Raw genomic sequence first — 23,367 nt, 5'->3', positions numbered from 1 at the left:
CACCCAGCTTCTAGCTCCTGCAACACTCTCAACCTCAGCCATGCCGCAGGGCAGCAGAGGCTGCCGAGCTAACCACACGTGTGGCAACTCACATGCCTGGCTACTAAGAGAGCCCAAAGGAGGACATCAGGAAGGCAAAAGAACAGCTGGAGCCTTCTCTGAGCGGGATTTTAAGCATTTGTAATAATATCAAACTGTTAGCAGAAGAGACCTGTCTGAAAGCAGCCTGTCCTTCTCCACTCCCCTCTCCTTTACAGACACAAAATCCTCCTACAAGCTAATAGAACCTGACAATGAAATGGAAAACAATTTAATTCCAGCTAACAAACACACTCCCAGGGTCAGGATGAAGTCAGGTATGCTTACATTAGCTATAATTTTCTGACAATGGAGGTATGCTTAAGATAATGTTCATGCTGTGTGGCCATACTTAATGCTGAATTTGTCAATCCAGTTCCCTTAACAACTAGGTTAGGTGGATTAGAATGGTGGCAACATTCATGTTCACAGTCTTGCCTCAAACAGAGCCCTCCATGAACAAAGCAGGCAAAGAAAAAATAATAAATGAACTTTTACTACCTTTCTTCAATTTTCTCTCTTTATGAAGCTGGCATATTTCTGGTAGTAGTTTTAAAGCTGTAGAAAGACTTTATGATGTATTTTATTAGAGAATTAGAAAATTTCAAAAATAACTGTTTGGAACCATAATTAAAAAGAAACAACTGCCCCATAAAAAAAGCATGTTAGAATTTTTCCACAAGTTATGAAATGCAGCTTTCCAATGATTGTTATAATAGTCATGAGTTCCCATGATATCGCTGAATACTCTCATAATTTTTCTTCTTAAGACATGATCATGACTCATTTTTTCTTCAATAATTCAGTCATTTCAGGAACTACCTGCAAGTTAAAAATAAAAGCAATTAAGCCACTTGAGCCTTCACTGTGATATGGTCACCACTCCTTACGAAGTCCGTGGAGGCCAAAAGAAAAAATGTGAATCTCCTGCGGGACACATGCCTCATCTCCCTACCCAGAAACTCTGTTAAAATTCCTAGTCTCTCCTCCCATTGTGGCACACCTGCAAGGGCGACATCATCCAGGACACAAGAGCTACTCACTGCCTCAGAGCCTTTCTGACACAACCGTAAACCTCAGAAAAGCTTCACACAAGACAGGAGGTCAAGTGTTTCTTGTCCGTGCCGAGTGCCTCTGAGTTCCCCGGCCTTCTTCCTCCCGGCTCACCCCTGTCTTTCCTTCAGAGGCCACACGAAGCCTCCTGCTCAGTCAGGACCATTGTCCTCAAACTGTTTTCCTTATTTGTTCATTCACTCACCACTCACTTCACAAACATGGTCATTGCTTTCGCAGCACATGTTACTATTCTTTTAACACATGAAAATGAGCTGCATGCTGGTTGTTCAAGATCAGCACTCTATTAAAATCAAGGCCTCTTGCTGACACAGTAGCTGGGCAGTAGCTGGCAGCAGACACAGTAAGGGAAGCAGTGAGAGGAACCTGACTGAGCTGGCATCCATGTTAGAAAGGTATATTTACTAACCCTCAGTCTTGGAGCTCTCTGTGTGGAGCTGCCTGTGACAGCCTGGGCAGCGACGGTGAGCTGTGTGTGGGGACTGCAGGGTGACGTTACAAATAGCCCACCAGCACACTAGCCAAGCCATCTGTGCAAAATATCAATTACCCAGGCTTCCAAGGGGCTGTCAACTGCCCTAGCACACAAAGAGCCCAGCTGAACCCCCTGATGAATACAGCTTCTCAATTATTTAAAAGAGCTACATTTTCATTAGGTGGAAATAATGTGTTCGTACAAAATTTATTAAGGAGATTGTCAACATGTTGTTTCTTCCCAATGTTGCTTTGTCCACAAACTACTGAAAGGCCCATGTTTGCCACGGGGCCGGCAGGCATTTGCTCGGGGAAGCATCAAGTGCTGGCACCGCTCCTCTTGCCTTCCTTGGTGGCCAGGCCATGAGTGCACTCTAGTCATACACACGACACGCTAAACAAGGTTCATGTGGGACCAACGTGTTTTATGAAAAACAGGGTAGAGCCCAACTTCATTTAAACGAAACATGAATTTGGTTTAGAACATTGTTTTTGAAAACCTTACAGAAAGTTTCCCTGCCGCACTCCCCCAAAAAGGAAAGTGAAAAGTCAACCCACAGAATGGGAGGAAATATTTGCAAGTTACTATATTTCCCCATATATAAGATGCACCTTTTTTCAAAATATTTGGGGTCTAGAAACTAGGTACATCTTATACAGTGGTAGTAGTATTTTTACTTGCATTTGACAGTGATGAGGAGTTGTATAAACTTTATGATGAATAAAACTTAAGTTCAATAACTTTATGTAATAACTTTTTTCAAATTTCAGGCCCCCAAATTAAGGTGCATCTTATACATGGGAGCGACTTATACATGGGAAAATATGGTACATATCTGATAAAGTATATTAAGCCAGAATATTTAAAGAACACTTATAACTCAACAAAAGACAAATAACAATTTTTAAATGGGCAAAGGACCTGTATAGATATCTCTCTGAAGAAAATATCTAGACGGCCAATAAGCACATGAAGAAATGCTCATCATCACTGGCCATCAGGAAAACGCAAATCACAACCACAATGAAATACCACTTCACACTCACTGGTATGGCTATAAAAAAAGACATACAATAAGTGTTAGCCAAGTATACAGAGAAATTAGGGCCCTCATACATTACTGGTGGGAATATAAAAGAAGGTAGCCACTTTGGAAAATAGTCTGGCGGTCTTTGAAAAGATTAAACACACAGTTATCAAGTGACAGCAATTCCATGCCTAGACCTATCCCAAACAAGAAGAAAACACGTCTTCACAAAAACTCACACGTGAATGATCATAGCAGCATTATTCATAACAGCCAAGAAGTGGAAACAACCAGAATGTCCATCAACTGATGAATGGGTAAACAAAATGTGGCATTTCCAGAAAACAGATATTATTTAGCAAACAAAAGGCACAGAGTACTAATACATGCTACAACATGGAGGAATCTTAATATATTGTGTTAAGAAGCCAGCCACAAAAGACCATATATTTGATTCTATTTATATGAAATGCCTAGAATTGGCAAATCTACAGAGATATACCATATTTATTGGGGGAAAAACCCAACAACCCCATGTATAAGTGGACAGGGTCAACTGTATTTAACATTTACTGAGCACCTACTACATACCTGGTTAGAGGAAATAAAACAGGTAGGCTAACATTTAACACCGAGTATACTAGGTGCAATATAATCTCATTTAATCATGACAACCTTATAAAGTAGGTAGTTTAATATTTATATCATTCATGAGAAAGCTTACATTCAGAGGGATTAAATAACCTGACCATGATAATTTAATGTATGTGGACAAGATGACTATGAAATAAAGCTCATAAGTGCTTTACCCATATTATTTGCTATATGAAAAAAAATTGTCCTCTCTAACTCATATGATTGCTGCAAGATAAAGTGAAACAACAAAAAAACCCCAAAATATTATGCATATGCTTTTTTACTCCAGGCATGATACAATGTGGTAGATAAAATATCCTTTAGAGAATTATTCATCTAATAACTATATATACTTGTTATGTGTAATACAGTATAAAATTCAAAATTTAGTCTACAAAAGTCCTTTTTACACAGCTATTACTTGACTTATATTTTCTCTAAAATCTTAATCCAAAATAGATAATGCCAATTTTCATTCACAGTGTATAAGTTTATATTTTTGAATGTTGTACCTTTAAATATTTGATTTTTTTTTTTTTTTTTTTTTTTTTTACAGAGGCAGAGATAGGGACAGACAGACAGGAATGGAGAGAGATGAGAAGCATCAATCATTAGTTTCTTGTTGCGTGTTGCGACTTCCTAGTTGTTCATTGATTGCTTGCTCACATGTGCCTTGACCGTGGGCCTTCAGCAGACCGAGTAACCCCTTGCTGGAGCCAGCGAGCTAGGGTCCAAGCCAGTGAGCTCCTTGCTCAAACCAGATGAGCCCGCGCTCAAGCTGGCGACCTTGGGGTCTCAAACCTGGATCCTTCTGCATCCCAGTCCAACGCTCTATCCACTGCGCCACCGCCTGGTCAGGCTATTTGATTTTTTTTTTTTTAATGATTTTATTTTTTTTTACAGAGACAGAGAGAGAGTCAGAGAGAGGGGTAGACAGACAGTATATTAAGTATATTAAGTGCTGTATAAACTTTATGATGAATCAAACTTAAGTTCAATAACTTTATGTAATAACTTTTTTCAAATTTCAGGCCCCCAAATTAAGGTGCATCTTATACATGGGAGCGACTTATACATGGGAAAATATGGTATTTTTAGTTTTCTGTTGAGTGTTGCAACACCTTAGTTGTTCATTGATTGCTTTCTCACATGTGCCTTGACCACGGGCCTTCAGCAGACCAAGTAACCCCTTGCTTGAGCCAGCGACCTTGGGCCCAAGCTGGTGAGCTTTTTGCTCAAGCCAGATGAGCCCGCGCTCAAGCTGGCGACCTCGGGGTCTCGAACCTGGGTCCTCTGCATCCCAGTCTGACGCTCTATCCACTGCGCCACCACCTAGTCAGGCTAAATATTTGATTTTTAAGACAGAGTATGGCCCCAGTGAGAAGTACATTTACTAAATCACCATGGTTCATGCTTTTGTCAGAATTATTGTAATAATCATCTATGTTACATTCATTCCAACTTCAACTGAGAAAACAATTTGATGGGTATACTCTCTAGGCAGCTAGAGTCTGTCAAAACTGTGGTCCTTCGTACTGCAACTTATTGAAAGGCACAGTACTGGTGAACCTCCTTTACGCACCCGGTGAGCTAGAAAGGCAAAGTCATGAGAGAAAGGACAGAATCAGGAGCCTGGAGTAGTTGTGCCAATAACCTGCTGAATAATGTACCCAAATCACATCTCTTGGCAACACAGGCATATTCAAAAGAATATACCTTATATTAATAAATAGAAGGCTTCAGCAATATTTTTAATATTTTCACAATCTTTAACTACTTTTTCCCTAAACTGCATTTTTAAGGACCAATGAACTTCTCACACAACTTTGCTTCTGAGTGGCATGAGACTGTCACTACCTTAATATAATTCTACCTAAAAGCAAACACTGTCTTAGTCCAACCTCCCTACACTGAAATGTGGGCTTCTTAAAACAAAAATAACTTAAGAATTTCAACTGACTGGATAACTTCTGAGGTCCCTTTCTACTTTATTGTCTTTGAGCAGTCTCTCTCTCAATTAAATTTAAAGGTCTTTACCCCTTAATTGTTATCTCACTGAACTAAATACTTGCTACTTGAACAAAGTCATCCTTGTACAGAAATGCAGTTTCCTTTTTTCATAGTAATTTTCCTCCTACTGGGATATTAGTGGTCAAATGACTGTCATTGTGGTTTGTTTTTACACACTTGAGACAGGTAACAGTCCTGTTACTGAAGGTCACTGAAAAGGGGCTGTATTATTCCCAAGGCAAGATTCAGGCTTTGGGAAGGGGTGTTTCTGAGGAGAAGGATGCCCCATGCTGAGCAAGGGCAACAACGCTTACCTAGTCTCTGCACTACTAATTACTGGGCAGTTCAGGTCCATCCTTCACTGAGCACGAACATATAATGTCAGAGTATTAGGTGTGCACTCATTAGTTCACCTGGAGTGTACACAGTTCTGGTAAAACCATGGTAACAAGCCAACTCTCTTGCTGGGCAGACCACCCCCTGGCTCTGTTCTCAGGCTACAGACTCTCCATGAAGGTCCACGCAGCTCCCTGCAATGTGGGGTTCCTCACTCCAGCAAGCCTACTTCTCCCAGAGTTGGATGCTATTTTAAGAGCCTTAACTCCTGCATTTTTTTTTTTTTTTTACAGAGACAGAGAGAGAGAGAGAGCAGAGAGAGGGGTAGATAGGGACAGACAGGAACGGAGAGAGATGAGAAGCATCAATCATCAGTTTTTCTTTGCAACACTTTAGTTGTTCATTGATTGCTTTCTCAAATGTGCCTTGACCGTGGGCCTTCAGCAGACCCGTAACCCCTTGCTCAAGCCAGCAACCTTGGGTCCAAGCTGGTGAGCTTTTGCTCAAACCAGATGAGCCTGCGCTCAAACTGGTGACCTCGGGGTCTTGAACCTGGGTCCTCGGTATCCCAGTCCAATGCTCTATCCACTGCGCCACTGCCTGGTTGGGATGCATGAGTGATTTCTGCACAAGATAACCTAGAAGTTTGTAGGCAAAGGGACAAAAATAGGATCGGCCATGCATAAACTGTGACCTTTAAATATGGCCAAATGGCCTGACCAGGTGGTGGTGCAGTGGATAGAGCATCGGACTGGGATGCGGAAAGGCCCAGGTTCAAGACCCTGAGGTCGCCAGTTTGAGCATGGACTCATCTGGTTTGAGCAAAAGCTCACCAGCCTCGACCCAAGTTCGCTGGCTCGAGCAAGGGGTTACTCAGTCTGCTGTAGCCCCACGGTCAAGGCACATATGAGAAAGCAATCAAAGAACTAAGGTGTCGCAATGAAAAACTGATGATTGATGCTTCTCATCTCTCTCCCTTCCTGTCTGCCTGTCCCTATCTATCCCTCTCTCTGACTCTGTCTCTGTAAAAAACAAAACAAAACAAAACAAAAACCGGCCAAATGAGTTTCAGGTGCTCATCAATACCACTGAAGTATTTTCTTTTGTGGGGAGGACAAATACAGGGGTAGCGGCAGAGTAGAAAGAACATTCAGAAGTGAAGTGTGTAGAGTGGGAAGTAAATGTGCTCCCATACAACTGTCATGTTAGGAAGGCTTTAACTCCCAAACACAGCTAGCAGAGCATACTTGCTGAGTCAAATAAGCTGGATTTGACTGCCCACTCTTCCCTGAAAAGCTACAGCATATTAGGCAAATCTCCAAACAAGGGGATTTGATGTGAATTTCTTTATAGTACCTGCCAAATATGATTCTAAATTATAATTACTTGAGTCACTTCACACTGTGCACTAATTGAGCACATAAGATGCCAAGAGCCATATGGATATTTTAAAGGCAATATAGAATCCTTAAAGGGAAAGTTATTAATGCTCTATACAAACATCATATTTAGCAGAGACAATTTCACTTTAAGTATGTAGTTCAAAACCATGTACATATAATATATACACACACAGACACTGATATACAAACACAGTATCTCCCTATTAACAGCTTTCTCCCTAACCAACTTGGAGAGGTTCTCAGATAACAATCTAGATGACAGCCATCGTGTTCAAGGCCAGCTTACCTTGAATAAATCTGCAACTATTCCATAATCTGCCACTTGAAAAATTGGAGCTTCTGGGTCTTTGTTAATTGCTACAATAGTCTGTGAAACAATAACAAAGAGGTTGGCCTTTGTCAAGAAAACATACGACATAAATTAAAATTTCTATTTTAACTTCCCTAATGACAAATTTACAGTGTCAAAAATGTCCACCAAATAAAGATTCATTTGTGCCAATATTGTAAATATAGAACTTTCTGTGTTAAAACATGAAGATATCTCCCATACCTACCACAAGCCCAATGCAGTAATAAAAAGGTTTTAAATAATTTTTTAAAGTTTTTTTTTACTTATAAACAAATGTTTATTTTTAGGCAAGTAACAAACTTAAGAGGAGAGGATTATGCGAAGCATTGGGAACTCATCCCCCCACCTACACAACAGCACTGGCAGAACCTGATGGATGTAACCATTTTGGAACTCTGGAGTCTTTAAAGGCTTACACCTCCCAGAATAAGGCTAGCAGGGCAAGCTGCAGCTCTCAGCACTGGGTGGCTACCATCTCCCCCAGCCTGGCCCTGGTAGCAGGCCACAGTGCACACGTTCCTGAAGCAGCTTGCACACAGCTCGCAGGATCCAGAGCTGGCAAAAAGGACCCTGTTCTCCAGATACCAAGGATCTATGTTTTGATCACTGACTGCTGCTTCAGATCACAGAAGTGCAAAGAAAGAGGAGGGTGGCCACCACTGCTGCACCTCTTCTGCCACCTCGAGCCCCTTACCTTCCGGGCTAAAGTTATTTGCAGGAGATTTAAAGAGACACTGTGCTTTTTCTGGCCTCTTCATTTTCAGTGTTCTCCCCTTTTCAGAACCAGACTAGGAAATTCAAAAGCAACTGCATATGTGAGGAATTACACATGCGCAAGGAAAGGTGCAGGCTCAGAAAAGTCTGGAAAAGACCCATGCTCACACCTCAGATTTAATCCTTGGCACAGACACATCCTACAACCATCAAAACAAACAAATAAAAAAACCCCACAATAACAAAATAAAAGCAAACCCTGGGGAAGGAGGGGAATCTGAGTTCAGTGATACCACATTAAATTCAAATGTCCAGTTTTGAACAAAAATATCACAAGGCATGCAAAGAAACAGAAAAGTATCATTCAAAAAAACAGAATCTGTCCCTGAAAAAGACCCAACGGTCAATCTACTAGACAAAGACTTTAAAACAATCATCTTAAGGACTAAAGAAAAATGTCAAGAAAGTCAAGAAAATAATGTATAAACATAGTAAGAATGTTGATAAAAAGACAGAAAATCTAAAAAATAAGGAAATTCTGGAGCTGAAAAGTGCAATAACTAAAATAAAAATTCACTCAAGGGATTTAAAGGTAGATTCCAGCAGGCAGAAGAATGAATAAGCAAACATGATGATAGGACAACTGAAATGATCAACTCTGAAGAAGGAAAACAATTCAAGGAAGTGAACAGAGACTAAGGGAACCATAGGCTACAGCCAAGCAGACCAAAGTACATAGTTGGGAGTCCCAGAAAAAAAAAGAGACAGAGAGTAATAATGGCTGAAAACTTCTCAAATTTGATAAAAGACATGAATGTAAACATCCAAGAAGCTCAACAAACCCTAAGAAAAATGAACTCAGAGACTCATATTGAGACACATTAATAAACTATTGAGAATCTTGAAAGTAAGGAGAGAGAAGTGACTCATTATATATATACAAGGAATGCTCTTTAAGATTACAAGCAGATTTCTCAACAGAAACTATGGAGGTCAGAAGACAGTGACCAAGAATCCTATACCTGCCCTCTCTGGGTGACTGAGTGGATAAAGCATCACTCCAGCACACCAGAGGTCATGGGTTTGAACCTTGGCCTGGGGCATGTATGAGAAGCAATCAACAAGTACACAACTAAACGGAACAACTAAGTGAAATGAGTCGAAGCCCCCCTCTCCCTATCTATCTCCCCCTCAAATCAAAGGGAAAAAACTTTTAATAAAAAAAAAGAATCCTCTATCTACCAAAACTGTCTTTCCAATGACAGTTTTGCAGAGATTAAAAAACATTTCCTGCCTCACCAGGAGGTGGCGCAGTGGATACAGCATCGGACTGGGATGCGGAAGGACCCAGGTTCGAGACCCGGAGGTCACCAGCTTGAGCACGGGCTCATCTGGTTTGAGCAAAAAGCTCACCAGCTTGGAGCCAAGGTCGCTGGCTCGAGCAAGGGGTTACTCGGTCTGCTGAAGGCCCGTGGTCAAGGCACATATGAGAAAGCAATCAGTGAACAACTAAGGTGTCGCAACGAAAAACTGATGATAATGCTTCTCATCTCTCTCTGTTCCTGTCTGTCTGTCCCTGTCTATCCCTCTCTCTGACTCTCTCTCTGTCCCTGTAAAAAAACAAAACAAAACACACAAAAAAAACACTTCCTAAAGCTCATACGGAATACCAAAGAAAACAGAATAGCTAAAACAACCTAGAAAAAGAATAACAAAGTTGGAGGATTCACATTCCTAATTTTAAAATTTAACTATACAAAGCTACAGTAATTAAAAGTATGGTACTGGCATGACGACGAACATATAGACCAACAGAATAGAGTCTAGGAATAAACCTTCACATCATAGTCAAATGATTTTTAACAAGGGTATCAAGACCATTGAATGGGGAAAGGAGAGCCTTTTCAACAAACGGTGTTGGGAAAACTGGACATCCACATACAAAAGAATAAAGCTGGATCCTTACCTAACACTATATACAAAATGTATCAAAGATTTAAATGTAAGACCTAAAACTATAAAACTCTTAGATTAAAACAAGGCAAAAGCTGCATGACATTGGATTTGGCAACGATTTCTTAACCATGACATTAAAAGTACAGGCAATAAAAGAAAAAACAGACAAACTGAACTTCTGAACTTCTAGGAAAGTAAGTTTTTTTATGAATAAAAAGATAAAAAGGCACTATCAAAAGAACAAAAAAGCAACCCAGAATATGGGAGAAAATATCTGCAAATTATATATCTGAGAAGGGATTAATATACAGAATATATATGAACTTTAAAACCTCTAAAACTCAACAACAAAAACAAAAAAAACCCAGTTTAAAAATTGGGCACTCCCATCCAAGTACTAACCAGGCCCAACCCTGCTTAGCTTCTGAGATCAGACGAGATCGGGCAGAAATGATGACATTGGATCATTTATAATAACATGGATGGACCTTGATAACATTATACAGAGTGAAATAAGTAAATCAGAAAAAAACTAAGAACTATGTGAATCCATACATAGATGGGACATAAAAATGAGACTCAGAGACATGAACAAGAATGTGATGGCAACAGGGGTGGGGGGGTGGGGCGAGGAAGGAGAGAGGGGTTGGGGGAGGGGAGGGGTATACAGCACAATCAAATGTCAAAACAATCTGGAGATGTTTTCTCTCAACATATGTACCCTGATTTATCAATGTCACTGCATTAAATTTAATAAATAAATTTAAAAAAATTGGGCAAACAACTTGAATATCCACTTCTCCAAAAAAGATATAAGAATGTCCAATAAAGCACATGAAATGATGCTCAACATCAGATTATTAGGGAAATGCAAATCAAAACTACAATGAGATACACCTCACAGCCATTAGGATGGCTACTATAAAAAAAACAACTGCTGGTGAGGACAAGGAATAACTGACCCTTGTGGATGACTGCTGGGAATGTAAGGTACCAACCACTGAGGAAAATAGTATGGTGGTTCCTCAAAAATTTAGTAATAGAGTTACTATATGAGCCAGCAATTCTACTTATGGGGATATACCGAAAAGATGTGAAAACAAGCCTGGCCTGTGGTGGCGCAGTGGGATAAAGTGTTGACCTGGAACACTGAGGTTGCCAGTTTGAAATCCTGGGCTTGCCCGGTCAAGGCACATATGGGAGTTGATGCTTCCTGCTCCTCCCTCTTCTCTCCCTTTCCTCTACCCCTCTTCCCCCACTCTCACTGAAAAAAAAAATTAATAAAGTCTTAAAAAAAGGATTTGAAAACAGAGTCTCAAAGACATACCTATACACCCATGTTCACGGCAGCATTGTTCACAATAGCTAAAATGTGGAAGCAACCCAAGGACCCAACAATGGAAGAACAAATGTCTTATATATACATACATTGGAATATTATTCAGCTTAAAAAGGAAGGAAATTCTTACATATTCTACAACATGGATGAACTATGAACATTGAGGACATACGCTAAGTGAAATAAAGTCACAGAAAGACAAATACTATATACCATGATTCCACTCATATGAGGTATTCATGGTATTCATAGTAGTCAAAATCACAGAGACAGAAAGTAGAATGGTGGTTGCCAGGGGAATGGGTTCCTGTTTCAGTTTTACAAAATGAAGAGTACTGGAAATAAATGGTAATGGTTGCACAACATTCTGAATGTACATAATACCACCAACAGTGTGTACACAATTTGTAATTATATACTTAAAATGGTTAGATAGTAAATTTGATAGGTATTTTAACATAAAAAAAATTTTAAGTGAAACATGAAAGTTTAATTTTACAATATGTAATTTATACCTCAATAATATGACTTAAAAGAAACAAAATATAACTGGAAAGTTTTACAGGTCAATGAAAAATTTTAGATACACTGAGTAAAACCATTCATAAAAATTTAAATAATTTATTTTATATTTGGTGAGCATTGTTCAATAAGACAGAGTCTACTTTATCAATCATCATGAGATATATCTATGGTTAGTCAATACTCAGCTTATTTGACTTACAAAAAAAGGAAGTAACAAGTCCATACCTCAACTTATATCCTTTGTAGCTCAAAGAATTTATCCTCTATATCAGGGATCAGGAAACTTTTTGGCTAAGAGAGCCATGAACGCCACATATTTTAAAATGTAATTCCATGAGAGCCATTCAACGACCCATGTACGTTACGCATTATCCAATAAAAATTTGGTGTTGTCCCGGAGGACAGCTGTGATTGGCTCCAGCCACCCGCAACCATGAACATGAGCAGTAGGAAATGAATGGATTATAATACATGAGAATGTTTTATATATATTTTTTTGTTTTATATATAAAATGTTTTATATATAAAAATATATATATTTTTCCCCCCTGAAGCTGGAAATGGGGAGGTAGTCAGACAGACTCCCGCATGCGCCCAACCAGGATCTACCCGGCACGCCCACCAGGGGGGATGTTCTGCCCATCCGGGGTGTCGCTCTGTTGCGACCAGAGCCACTCTAACGCCTGGGGCAGAGGCCACGGAGCCATCCCCAGCGCCCGGGCCATCTTTGCTCCAATGGAGCCTTGGCTGCGGGAGGGGAAGAGAGACAGAGAGGAAGGAGAGGGGGAGGGGTGGAGAAGCAGATGGGCGCCTCTCCTGTGTGCCCTGGCCGGGAATCGAACCCAGGACTTCCACATGCCAGGCCGACGCTCTACCACTGAGCCAACCGGCCAGGGCCTGTTTTATATTTTTAATGTTATTTTTTTATTAAAGATTTGTCTGCAAGCCAGATGTAGACATCAAAAGAGCCACATCTAGCTTGTGAGCTATAGGTTCCTGACCCCTACTCTATATATTGCATTATATTTAACATTTTAAAATTATTATCCTAGGCCTCCTTTCCTGTCTCTCTCTTGCTTAAAAAAATTATTATCCTGAGTCTATTCTGAGAATATAAAAATTAGCTAGTCAACCTGTAAGTTTAAGGTCTTATGTACATAGATTGGGGCAAGCTGGCAGCATAGGTAAATGTACTTGCCTCATTCTACAACCACATGAAAATTACAACTAAACTACAAAACAACCATCATTCAGAACTGCCTGAAATCTGGCTGAATGAAAGTCCCACAACTAAGTAACTAAAGAAAAAGCCACACGAAGACTGGTAAAAGAGGCAGAGATGCAAAACAGGCTGGTCCCACATCCACATGTAATGGATAAAACCAGGAGGGCTATCTCTGCTGTGGACACACTGCCTGAGGAGCAAGGGGTCCCAGTCCCACATCAGGATGCCCAGCCTAGGGTTCCAGTGCCAGGAAGAGAAGTCCGCATAAACTTCTGGCTGTAAAAACCAAAAGGAATTGAGGCTGAGGGAGATGGTGGCTGCTGGAGTCCCAAACAATTCCTCTTAAAGGGTCCACGGACTTAGAGTCACTCCCTCTGAACTCCAGTGCTGCAGTAGCAGTTCAAAAGGCACTACTAGAGACATATAGGGAGGAACTGCATTGCCTGGCATCAGGATGAAAGCTGGGGGTGCAGCTTTCTCCCAGACATAAGTACAGGCAGAAGCCATTGTTCCTCTGATAAGCCCTCCCACAAGAGCCAGCAGGTGGACCATATTACAACCAAACTCACATTGTTTACCCCACCCTGGTGATTCCCTGAGCCCCCCCCCCCCAACTATTAGGCCCACACAGGCTGTTTCCAGTGGCTTTCCCACACAAATGAACAGTCTTGGCTCATGCTTTAGACCAGGGGTAGTCAACCTTTTTATACCTACCGCCCACTTTTGTATCTCTGTTAGTAGTAAAATTTTCTAACTGCCTACCGATTCCACAGTAATAATGATTTATAAAGTAGGGAAGTAACTTTACTTTATAAAATTTATAAAACTATAGCAAGTTAAAGCATATAGTAATAATTACTTACCAAGTACTTTATGTCGGATTTTCACTAAGTTTGGCAGAATAAATCTTTATAAAACAACTTACTATAGTTAAATCTATCTTTTTATTTATAATCTGGTTGCTCTGCTACTGCCCACCATGAAAGCTGGAATGCCCACTAGTGGGCGGCAGAAACCAGGTTGACTACCACTGCTTTAGTTTCCTAAAATCTCTCAAATGAGCAGCATCTGGACTCAGTATGCCCCATACCTCTAAGTGGCCTGAGCCCCAGCACTAGCAGCCACTGGCTTGATTTGCAGTTTGGCCTCTCGTGGGCACCTACAAGCCCAGCATAACTAGCGGCCACCTGCAGATTGCTTTGTAGATCATGCCAGGTGGCCCCTGGCAGAACACAGGCAGTGGCTGACCTTGGACTGTACCTCCTGGGAGGCCCCAGAACCAGCATGCCCAGTGCAAAGCTTCACACCACATCAAAGCATCACTAACCAACAATCTTCACAAGTGACATACTCAAGGGGTAGTCTCGGTGGGCTCCAGATTCCCCCTGAAGTAAGTCCTGCTCTGTGGGGTGGGAGCCAGCACAGCTGACCCTCCATGGTAGTCAGAGGTCACAGCCAATCCTTGCAGCTGATCAACCCGCCAACAGCAATCAAAGCTCAACTACACGAGCAGAGTGTACAGAGTCTACACTGGGGGTATACCTCAGCTTGGGTGATTAGGGAGACTGGGCCACTTGATCCTACATAACACTTACTACATTAGTCACTCTCCCAAGCTGGGAAATGAAGCTGCTCTACCTAATACATACATACATACATAGAAACAAACACAGGGAGGCAGCCAAAATGAGAATGCAAAGAAATATCCCCCAAATGAAAGAATAGAACAAAACTCCAGAAAAAGAACTAAACAAAATGGAGACAAGCAATATATGATACAGAGTTCAAAACACTGGTTATAAGGATGTTCAATGAACTTAGTGAGAAACCTCAATAGCATAAAAAAGGATCAGTAGAAAATGAAAGATACATTACTGAAATAAAAAATAATTTACAGGCCCTGGCCGGTGGGCTCAGTGGTAGAGCGTCAGCCTGGCGTGCAGAAGTCCCGGGTTCAATTCCCGGCCAGGGCACACAGGAGAGGCGCCCATCTGCTTCTCCAGCCCTCCCCCTCTCCTTCCTCTCTGCTTCTCTCTTCCCCTCCCGCAGCCAGGCTCCATTGGAGCAAGGATGGCCCAGGTGCTGGGGATGGCTCCTTGGCCTCTGCCCCAGGCGCTGGAGTGGCTCTGGTAGTGACAGAGCGACTCCCCGGAGGGGCAGAGCATCGACCCCTGGTGGGCGTGCCGGGTGGATCCGGTCAGGCGCATGCGGGAGTCTGTCTGACTGTCTATCCCCGTTTCCAGCTTCAGAAAAAAAATACAAAAAAAAAAAAATTTACAAAGACTCCACAGTAGAATAGATGGAGAATCAAATCAGTAATTTGAAATGTAAAGAAGCAAAATACGTTCAATCAGAACAACAAAAAGAAAAAGTAATCCAAAAATATGAAGAGTGTAAGGAGCTTGTGGTGCAACTTCAAACATACCAACATTCACATTATGGGGGTGCCAAAAGGAGAGAGCAAGAAATTGAACACCTATTTTTAAAAAATGCCAAAAGCCCTGGCCGGTTGGCTCAGCGGTAGAGCGTCAGCCTAGCGTGAGGAGGACCCGGGTTCGATTCCTGGCCAGGGCACACAGGAGAAGCGCCCATTTGCTTCTCCACCCCTCCGCCGTGCTTTCCTCTCTGTCTCTCTCTTCCCCTCCCGCAGCCAAGGCTCCATTGGAGCAAAGATGGCCCGGGCGCTGGGGATGGCTCTGTGGCCTCTGCCTCAGGCGCTAGAGTGGCTCTGGTCGCAATAAGGCGACGCCCAGGATGGGCAGAGCATCGCCCCCTGGTGGGCAGAGCCTCGCCCCATGGTGGGCGTGCCGGGTGGATCCCGGTCGGGCGCATGCGGGAGTCTGTCTGACTATCTTTCCCTGTTTCCAGCTTCAGAAAAATGAAAAAAAAAAAAAAAAGCCAAAAAACTTCCCTAATGTGGTGAAGAAAATAGACATAGAAGTCCAGGAAGCACAGAGTTCCAAACAAGATGAATGCAAAAGAAGCCCACTCCAAGACACATCATAATTAAAATGCAAAAGGTAAACCAAAGAGAGAGTCTTAAAGTAGCAAGAGAAATGCAGTTAGTTACCTGGAAGGCAGTTCCCATAAGACTGTTAGCTGCTTTCTCAACTGAAACTTTGCAGGCCAGAAGGTATTGGCAAGAAATATTCAAAGTGGTGAAAACCAAGAACCTACAACCAAGACTATTCTACCCAGCTAAGTAAGCTATCATTTAGAATTGAAGGACAGCTAAAGAGCTTCCCAGACAAGAAAAAGCTAACAGACTTCATTACCACCAAACTAGTATCATACAAAATGTTAAAGGATCTTCTTTAAGAACAAGAAAAGATTAAAAAGGCCCTGGCTGGCTGGTTCAGTGGTAGAGCGTCAGCCAGGTGTGTGGAAAGTCCTGTGTTTGATTCCCAGCCAGGGCACATAAGAGGAGTGCCCATCTACTTCTCCACCCTTCCCTCTCTCTTTCTTCTCTCTCTTTCTCTTCTCCTCCCACAGCCAACACTCCACTGGAGCAAAGTTGGCCCAGGAGTTGAGGATGGCTCTATGGCCTCTGCCACAGGCGCTAGAATGGCTCTGTTGCAACAGAGCAACACCCTAGATGGGCAGAGCAACACCCTAGATGGGCAGAGCATCACCCCCTAGTGGGCTTGCCGAGTGGATCCCAGTTAGGCACATGCAGGAGTCTGTCTCTCTGTCTCCCCACTTCTCACTTCAGAAAAATACAAAAGAAAAAAAAAGATTAAAAATATAAACAATAAAATGGCAATAAATACAACTATGAACAACTGAATTGAAAATACAAATGAACAAGTAGAACAGAAAAAGATACAGAAAATATTTTAACAGGTACTAGATGGAAGGAGGAGGTTGTATGGATGGGTATAAAAGATGAAGGAATTAAGTACAAATTGGTTGTTACAGAAAAGTCATGGGGATGTAAAGTACAGCATAGGGAGTATTAATATTCTAATAACATTTTTTTTTACAGAGACAGAGATTGAGTCAGAGAGAGGGCAGACAGATAGGAAGGGAGAGAGATGAGAAGCATCAATTTTTCATTGTAGCATTTCAGTTGTTCATTGATTGCATTCTCATATGTGCCTTGACCATGGGGCTACAGCAGATCGAGTAACCCCTTGCTCAAGCCAGCGACCTTGGATCCAAGCTGGTGAGCTTTGCTCAAGCCAGATTAACCCACGTTCAGGCTGGCAACCTCAGGGTCTTGAACCTGGGTCTTCTGCATCCCAGTCTGATGCTCTATCCACTGCGCCACTGCCTGGTCAGGCAATATTCTAATAACATTGTATGGTGTTGATAGGTGTGAGATTTATTGGGATGATCATCACTTAGTAAATTATGTAACGTCTGATCACTAGGGTATACACCTGAAACTAATATAATACTGAATATCAACTGTAACTAAAAAATAAAGGACTTAAAAATGGAAAAAAAAACCTTACATACATAGCAAGTAAATGTAATAAAACAAGTAAATTACCACATCTGCTACAACAACTACCAAAAGTTTCTCTTATCTCCCATAAAATTTTTAAATGTGAAAGGTTGTAACAATTGATTAGCAATAGCTCAAGGACAGTCACTCAAAAAGGTGCTGTGCTTACGAATTATTCTTTTTTATTTAGGCTTGGTTTTGTTTTGTTTTTCTCATCAGTGGGTTTTGTTTTTATTTATTTATTTTTAAAATTTTTATTATTAATTTTTTTTTACAGAGACAGAGAGAGAGTCAGAGAGAGGGATAGATAGGGACAGACAGGAATGGAGAGAGATGAGAAGCATCAATCATTAGTTTTTTGTTGTGACACCTTAGTTGTTCATTGATTGCTTTCTTATATGTGCCTTGACCAGGGGGCTACAGCAGAGCAAGTGACCCCTTGCTTGAGCCAGCAACCTGGTGAGCTTTGCTCAAATCAGATGAGCACTACGCTCAAGCTGGCGACCTCAGGGTCTCGAACCTGGGTCCTCCCCATCCCAGTCCGATGCTCTATCCACTGCGCCACCGCCTGGTCAGGCTACCAATTATTCTTTTATCCACAACAGATTTATATAATTTGTTATTCCTCAAAGATGGTTTCTTAACACCATTGCAATTAAAATAAAATTAGTTTAAATTTTATAGATATAGTAATTTGAATCTTTAGAAGCAAAATTAAGTTCCTACCTGCCTATTACTCTATCTTATGAAAACAGCTGGAACACATTTTAAAAGTATTTTCATATAGTCTGACATAAAAAAAGACCACATGACATATGTAATCCCCCTACAAGGGTTCCCCAAGGAGCTCCAAAATGATGGGCACCATCTTCCAGAATACTTGAAACTGGGGCAGAGTATCATCCAGAGGACCATAACATATAGAATGAAAGATGTGTAGCTAGACATTAAACATAGTTTCCATTTAAGCCTCAAACCCAAAGTCACAAGGACAAACATTTTGAGTCACAGGCATTGATTTGCATAGAAGTGTTTCTCTTCTGGTCATATGCAGCCCATTTCACGGCTACTAGCAGAGATTTATTTAAACAATGATGGATAATGATTTTCCTGTAAGCCACCTAGTTAAACATCTGACAGTTTAATCATCTGAAAGCTTTCATCCCACTATATAAAAGTTATTTTTAAAGAAATAGCACATAACTGTGGGCAAGGAACCACAGTATTTAAGAAAAAAAGATTTGGGCTGATTACAGATTTTCAGATTACTTGAAGAATATTCCTGAATTATCAACTGTAAATAACTATGGTAAAATCTTGCTCGCACCCTAGAGCTCTTTTTATATGGCCTCATAAAACATGCTTTTCTTCCTTACAGTCTTTAAAGCAGATTGTACTCAACCATATCAATATGCACATAGTTCAAAGTGCTTCCATTATATTGATTCATTTGCTATAATAATCACATCTCATATTCTTTCAACTACACCACAATGCTAAATTAAAACTGCAGCTATAGATTATGAATACAACTATCAGATTTAAACCAATCACTCTAAAATTCTGTTTTAGAGTATAACCAAAATTGCAACCAGAGACTACTGTGTCTCTCACACTAGACAGTGATGACAGGGACTATGTCTATTTCATTTAAGCATCCCAGCATGTAGTACAAGTATGTGCTAAATAAATATTTGTTGACTGTGTGGACAAAGTCTTGACTCAAGGTTATTTTTATGAATTGTTCCCCCAACACTGGTCTCCTCACTTTAGTTGCTTCCTTTTTGCTCTGACATATAGCATCTAGTCCATCTCTCCCCCAATGCAGCCCTGTAAGCATGAAATGAGAATTTTCACCAAGAACATCTTGGCAGGCAGGATCTTTTATTTTCATGAAGCAGAATTCTAGATATGTCCGAACTGGCCCAGCTAAAAATATTTTTTAAGGTTGATGGTGTTGCAGTTTGCTTTTTTAGTTTTTACCCTTTAATGCAGCAATAACATTTTCCGCACTGGCACTGCTGTTTTCAGAACTCAGTAAAGAAACCTGCCATCCAACTGTGAAATCTGACTGATCTGGAGGCAATTCATTTATGGGTTACAAGAAGGTAGTGCATGCATTTCTTTCAATGTAGAAGTTAATCCTGTTAAAAGTTTTATTACCTTTTATATCAAAATTCCATCCAAATGGATAAAAGCAGAGGTGTCAGAAGCATCTCTGACTTTACAAAAGACTAAGTTCATAATTCAAATTGTACATGGTTATGCATAAATTAATGTGCCATATTCTGAAATACATGTTCACAGTGTCATTACACAGTAACTTCCAGATACGGTCCTAGCAGCAACTTAAAATCAAGTGTTTCCTCTGTATGTGTATTTTTTAAAAATCTGAGGCATTAAGATACTCCAATCCAAAATATGTCAGTCACACTTTAGTAACAACCCAAGAAAAGGGGCCTTTCTGACATATGAGGAGGGAATTGTTAGGGGACCAGGGTGAAGCAGAGAGAATGAGAGCTCAGAACCATATATACACTAGTTAGAAGATCAGAACCTCATCAAGTTGTTTTCACCCCACATTTTCTATCCAGATTGTCAGAGCTGAAAGGGATCTTGACACTTGCAGTGGGCACAGATAAAACAGGGACAAACAGGACGTGCCAGAAAGCTAGCAGGGGAGCTGGGACTCAGGGTCAGTCTTTTTTCTGTGGCACAGTACCACCCCACCACTAGTGCTACATCTTCAGGCAGTGAAGAACACAGGCCTTTCAGTTCCGAGATCTATTTGAACAGTTCAACGTCATACACTATGAAACATACAGTGGAACCTGAAATTGTGAATAAGAAGTTTCCCTTCCTAGCATCACTACGTTCTGTAGTTACCTTGCTGTCTTTCATCCCAGCTAAATGTTGGATGGCTCCAGATATTCCTACAGCAATATAAAGTTCCTGAAATAAAAGAGAACATATCATTAATATGTATTTATATTATATATTACCTTCCAAAGTATTTGCTATCAGCAATTCAAGTCTTAGGCAAAAGCTATCAAAATAAAATGTATACAAAAAGTAGTTATATTTTTTAGTCAACAAATATTTATTGAAGTGCTTTCTATGGGCCACACACTGTTCTAGATAGTTGGGGCACTATCAGTAAATTAAGTGGAAAACAGCATTTTAGAAAAGTGCAAATGTAAGCAAGGCTGGGATTTTTGGAGTATAATGGATTTGTGTCTTTCATTAATTAATTTATTGGGGTAATATTTAATAAAATTATACAGGTTTCAGGTGTACAATTCTATAATACAACATTGATACATTGTATGATGTGGTCACCATCCCAAGTCAAGTCTCCTTCCATCACCATTTATCCTCCCTTTACCCTGTTCTATCTCCCCCAACACCCTCTTGGGTCATCACCATACTGTTGTGTCTATGAGGTTCCCCCGCATTTGCTTAATCCCTTTACCTTTTTTACCCAGCCCCAACCTCCACCCTTCTGAAAGCTGTCAGTCTGTTCTCTGTATCTGTATGAGTCTGTTTCTATTTCCTTTATTATTTTATTCATTAGATTCCACATATGAGTGAAATCATATAGTACTTGTCTTTCTCTGATTTATTTCACTAGGCATAATAGTCCCCAGGCCCATCCATGCTGTTGCAAATGGTAAGATTTCTTTCTTTTTCACAGCTGAGTAGTATTCTATTGTGTAAATGTACCAATAGCTTTTTTATCCGTTCATCTACCACTGGACAATCAGGCTATTCCCAATCTTGCTATTATAAATAATGCTGCGCCTGACTGGGTGGTGGCGCAGTGGAGAGAGTGTCAGACTGGGATGCAGATGACCCAGGTTCGAGACCCCGAGGTTGCCGGCTTGAGCGCGGGCTCATCTGGTTTGAGCAAAGCTCACCAGCTTGGATCCAAGGTTGCTGGCTCGAGCAAGTGGTTACTTGGTCTGCTGCAGCCTCACGATCAAGGCACATATGAGAAAGCAATCAACAACTAAGGTGTTGCAACGAAAAACTAATGATTGATGCTTCTCATCTCTCTCCATTCCTTCCTGTCTGTCCTTATCTATCCCTCTCTCTGTCACTGTCTAAAAAAAAAAAAAGCTGCAATGAACATATGGGTACATATATTCTTTTGAACTAGTGTTTTGGGTTTCTTCGGATATATTCCCAGAAGTGGGACTGCTGGGTCATAAGGTGGTTCTATTTTTAATTTTTTGAGGTAATTCCATACTGCTTTCCACAGGGCCTGTATCAGTCTGGATTCCCACCAACAGTGCACAAGGGTTCCCTTTTCTCCACATCCTGGCAATCCAGCCAGGGCATATTAAAATTATTTTGACTTAGTTGTTCGCCTTCTACTAAAAGGATATTTGTCAAAAATAGTCATCAGGATATATTTATTAAACTTCCTATTTAGAAAAGGCAAAAATACAAATTTGTCTCCAGAGATTCTAAATGTGCACACATGCGCGCGCGCACACACACACACACACACAATATCCCTAGGAAAAAACAGCAAACTACTCAAAGGCATAAAGTTCAACCTTTGTATTTCCAACACCCAAGTAAAGGGCCTCACACTATAGTTTCTAAGTAAATGCTGATGATATTTGTAACTCTTTCTATCCCTCCGCCCCAATAATTACAAAGGAAATGATGACTGAATGCTGCTCTCTGTCTGCTTATCTAAAAATTTCAAAGTATCCATGATTGAAAAAAAAACCTTATTATCATTGCTGGGTACTGAAAAATATCAAGGGGAACACTCTGTAAAGTATATGACGGTCTAACTACTATTCTGTATATCTAAGACAAAATAATATTGAATGTAAGCTGTAACTGAAAAAAAAATTTAAAAAGATATTGAAAAGGTAATTAAAGATCTAATACTGAAAAATAAAAGAGCTAAGCTGCTCCATTCTGCTGCTAGACACATAAACTGAACAAGTCCTGGCTTGGCTTAGTAAGAACACCTGCCATAAAACCAAACTGTCATACTGAATATGAATAGTTTGGAAGGCACTGTCACATTCAACCTTACTACATGGCAGATCCTTCCAAGTCAGTGACAGTGTCAAGTGTCCTGGCTTGTTTTCTGCACTGCTCATAATCTAATTTAGCAACTGCTCAGTCCAAAATCAAAGAGCATTTCAACTATGATATGTCCTTACCACCTAATGCTGGTTTTTATAACATACTAAGTGTGTGTGGCCACACACGAGTCATTTCCTCCCGTTTCTCCAATTGTAAATCGGGGTACAGCCCGGGACAGGAGCTTTGTACAAAGGACACTCTACAGTGCAGCCAGAGCTGAGAACCAAAAGAACAGGGCATCCCTCGGCCTTGGACCTGTAATTCTATCTAGCAAATTGATGAGCTATCCCTGGGCATTATCTTTAAAGGCACAATGTGTCCAAATGCTTCTAGAGTGGCAAGATATCATTGGGTGCTAGTCCCCAAAGTGAATTAGCCATCTGAAAATGAGCTGTGCTTATTTTCTGATTCAATTTGCTCTACAGTAATCATCAAATGCCTGAAGTTAAGAGCAGTTTGGCCGAAAGAGACTAGGTCTTAGGATTGGGAGGTGCTCTACAGAAATGGGAGGCACACCGCAGAAATGGGAGGCGCTCTACAGAAATGGGAGGCACACTGCAGAAATGGGCGGGTGAGGATGGAAAGCAATCCTGTGCTCCATGAGTCCATCTCAAACACATCAGCTATGTCAGTTATGGCCACACACAGCTGAACA

The 23,367-nt window shown here is 40.8% G+C and overlaps 1 protein-coding gene across 1 annotated transcript in view; it reads right to left on the bottom strand.

Annotated features, from left to right (window-relative positions):
• Positions 1-643: 643 nt before the first annotated feature.
• ETFA (electron transfer flavoprotein subunit alpha) overlaps positions 644-23,367 on the bottom strand; it is a 92,183-nt gene continuing 69,459 nt past the window's right edge. Inside the window, exons 10-12 of the mRNA XM_066238616.1 lie at positions 20,487-20,552; positions 7,326-7,406; positions 644-900 (exon numbers count right to left, since the gene is read on the bottom strand). Of these exons, the coding sequence (XP_066094713.1) occupies positions 862-900; positions 7,326-7,406; positions 20,487-20,552 (186 nt within the window). The 3' untranslated portion in view covers positions 644-861. The remainder of the gene's footprint in view (positions 901-7,325; positions 7,407-20,486; positions 20,553-23,367) is intronic.

Source organism: Saccopteryx bilineata, chromosome 7 (genome assembly GCF_036850765.1).
Source record: "Saccopteryx bilineata isolate mSacBil1 chromosome 7, mSacBil1_pri_phased_curated, whole genome shotgun sequence".
Taxonomy (NCBI): Eukaryota; Metazoa; Chordata; class Mammalia; order Chiroptera; family Emballonuridae; genus Saccopteryx; species Saccopteryx bilineata.
This window is presented reverse-complemented; position numbering and strand designations above follow the sequence as displayed.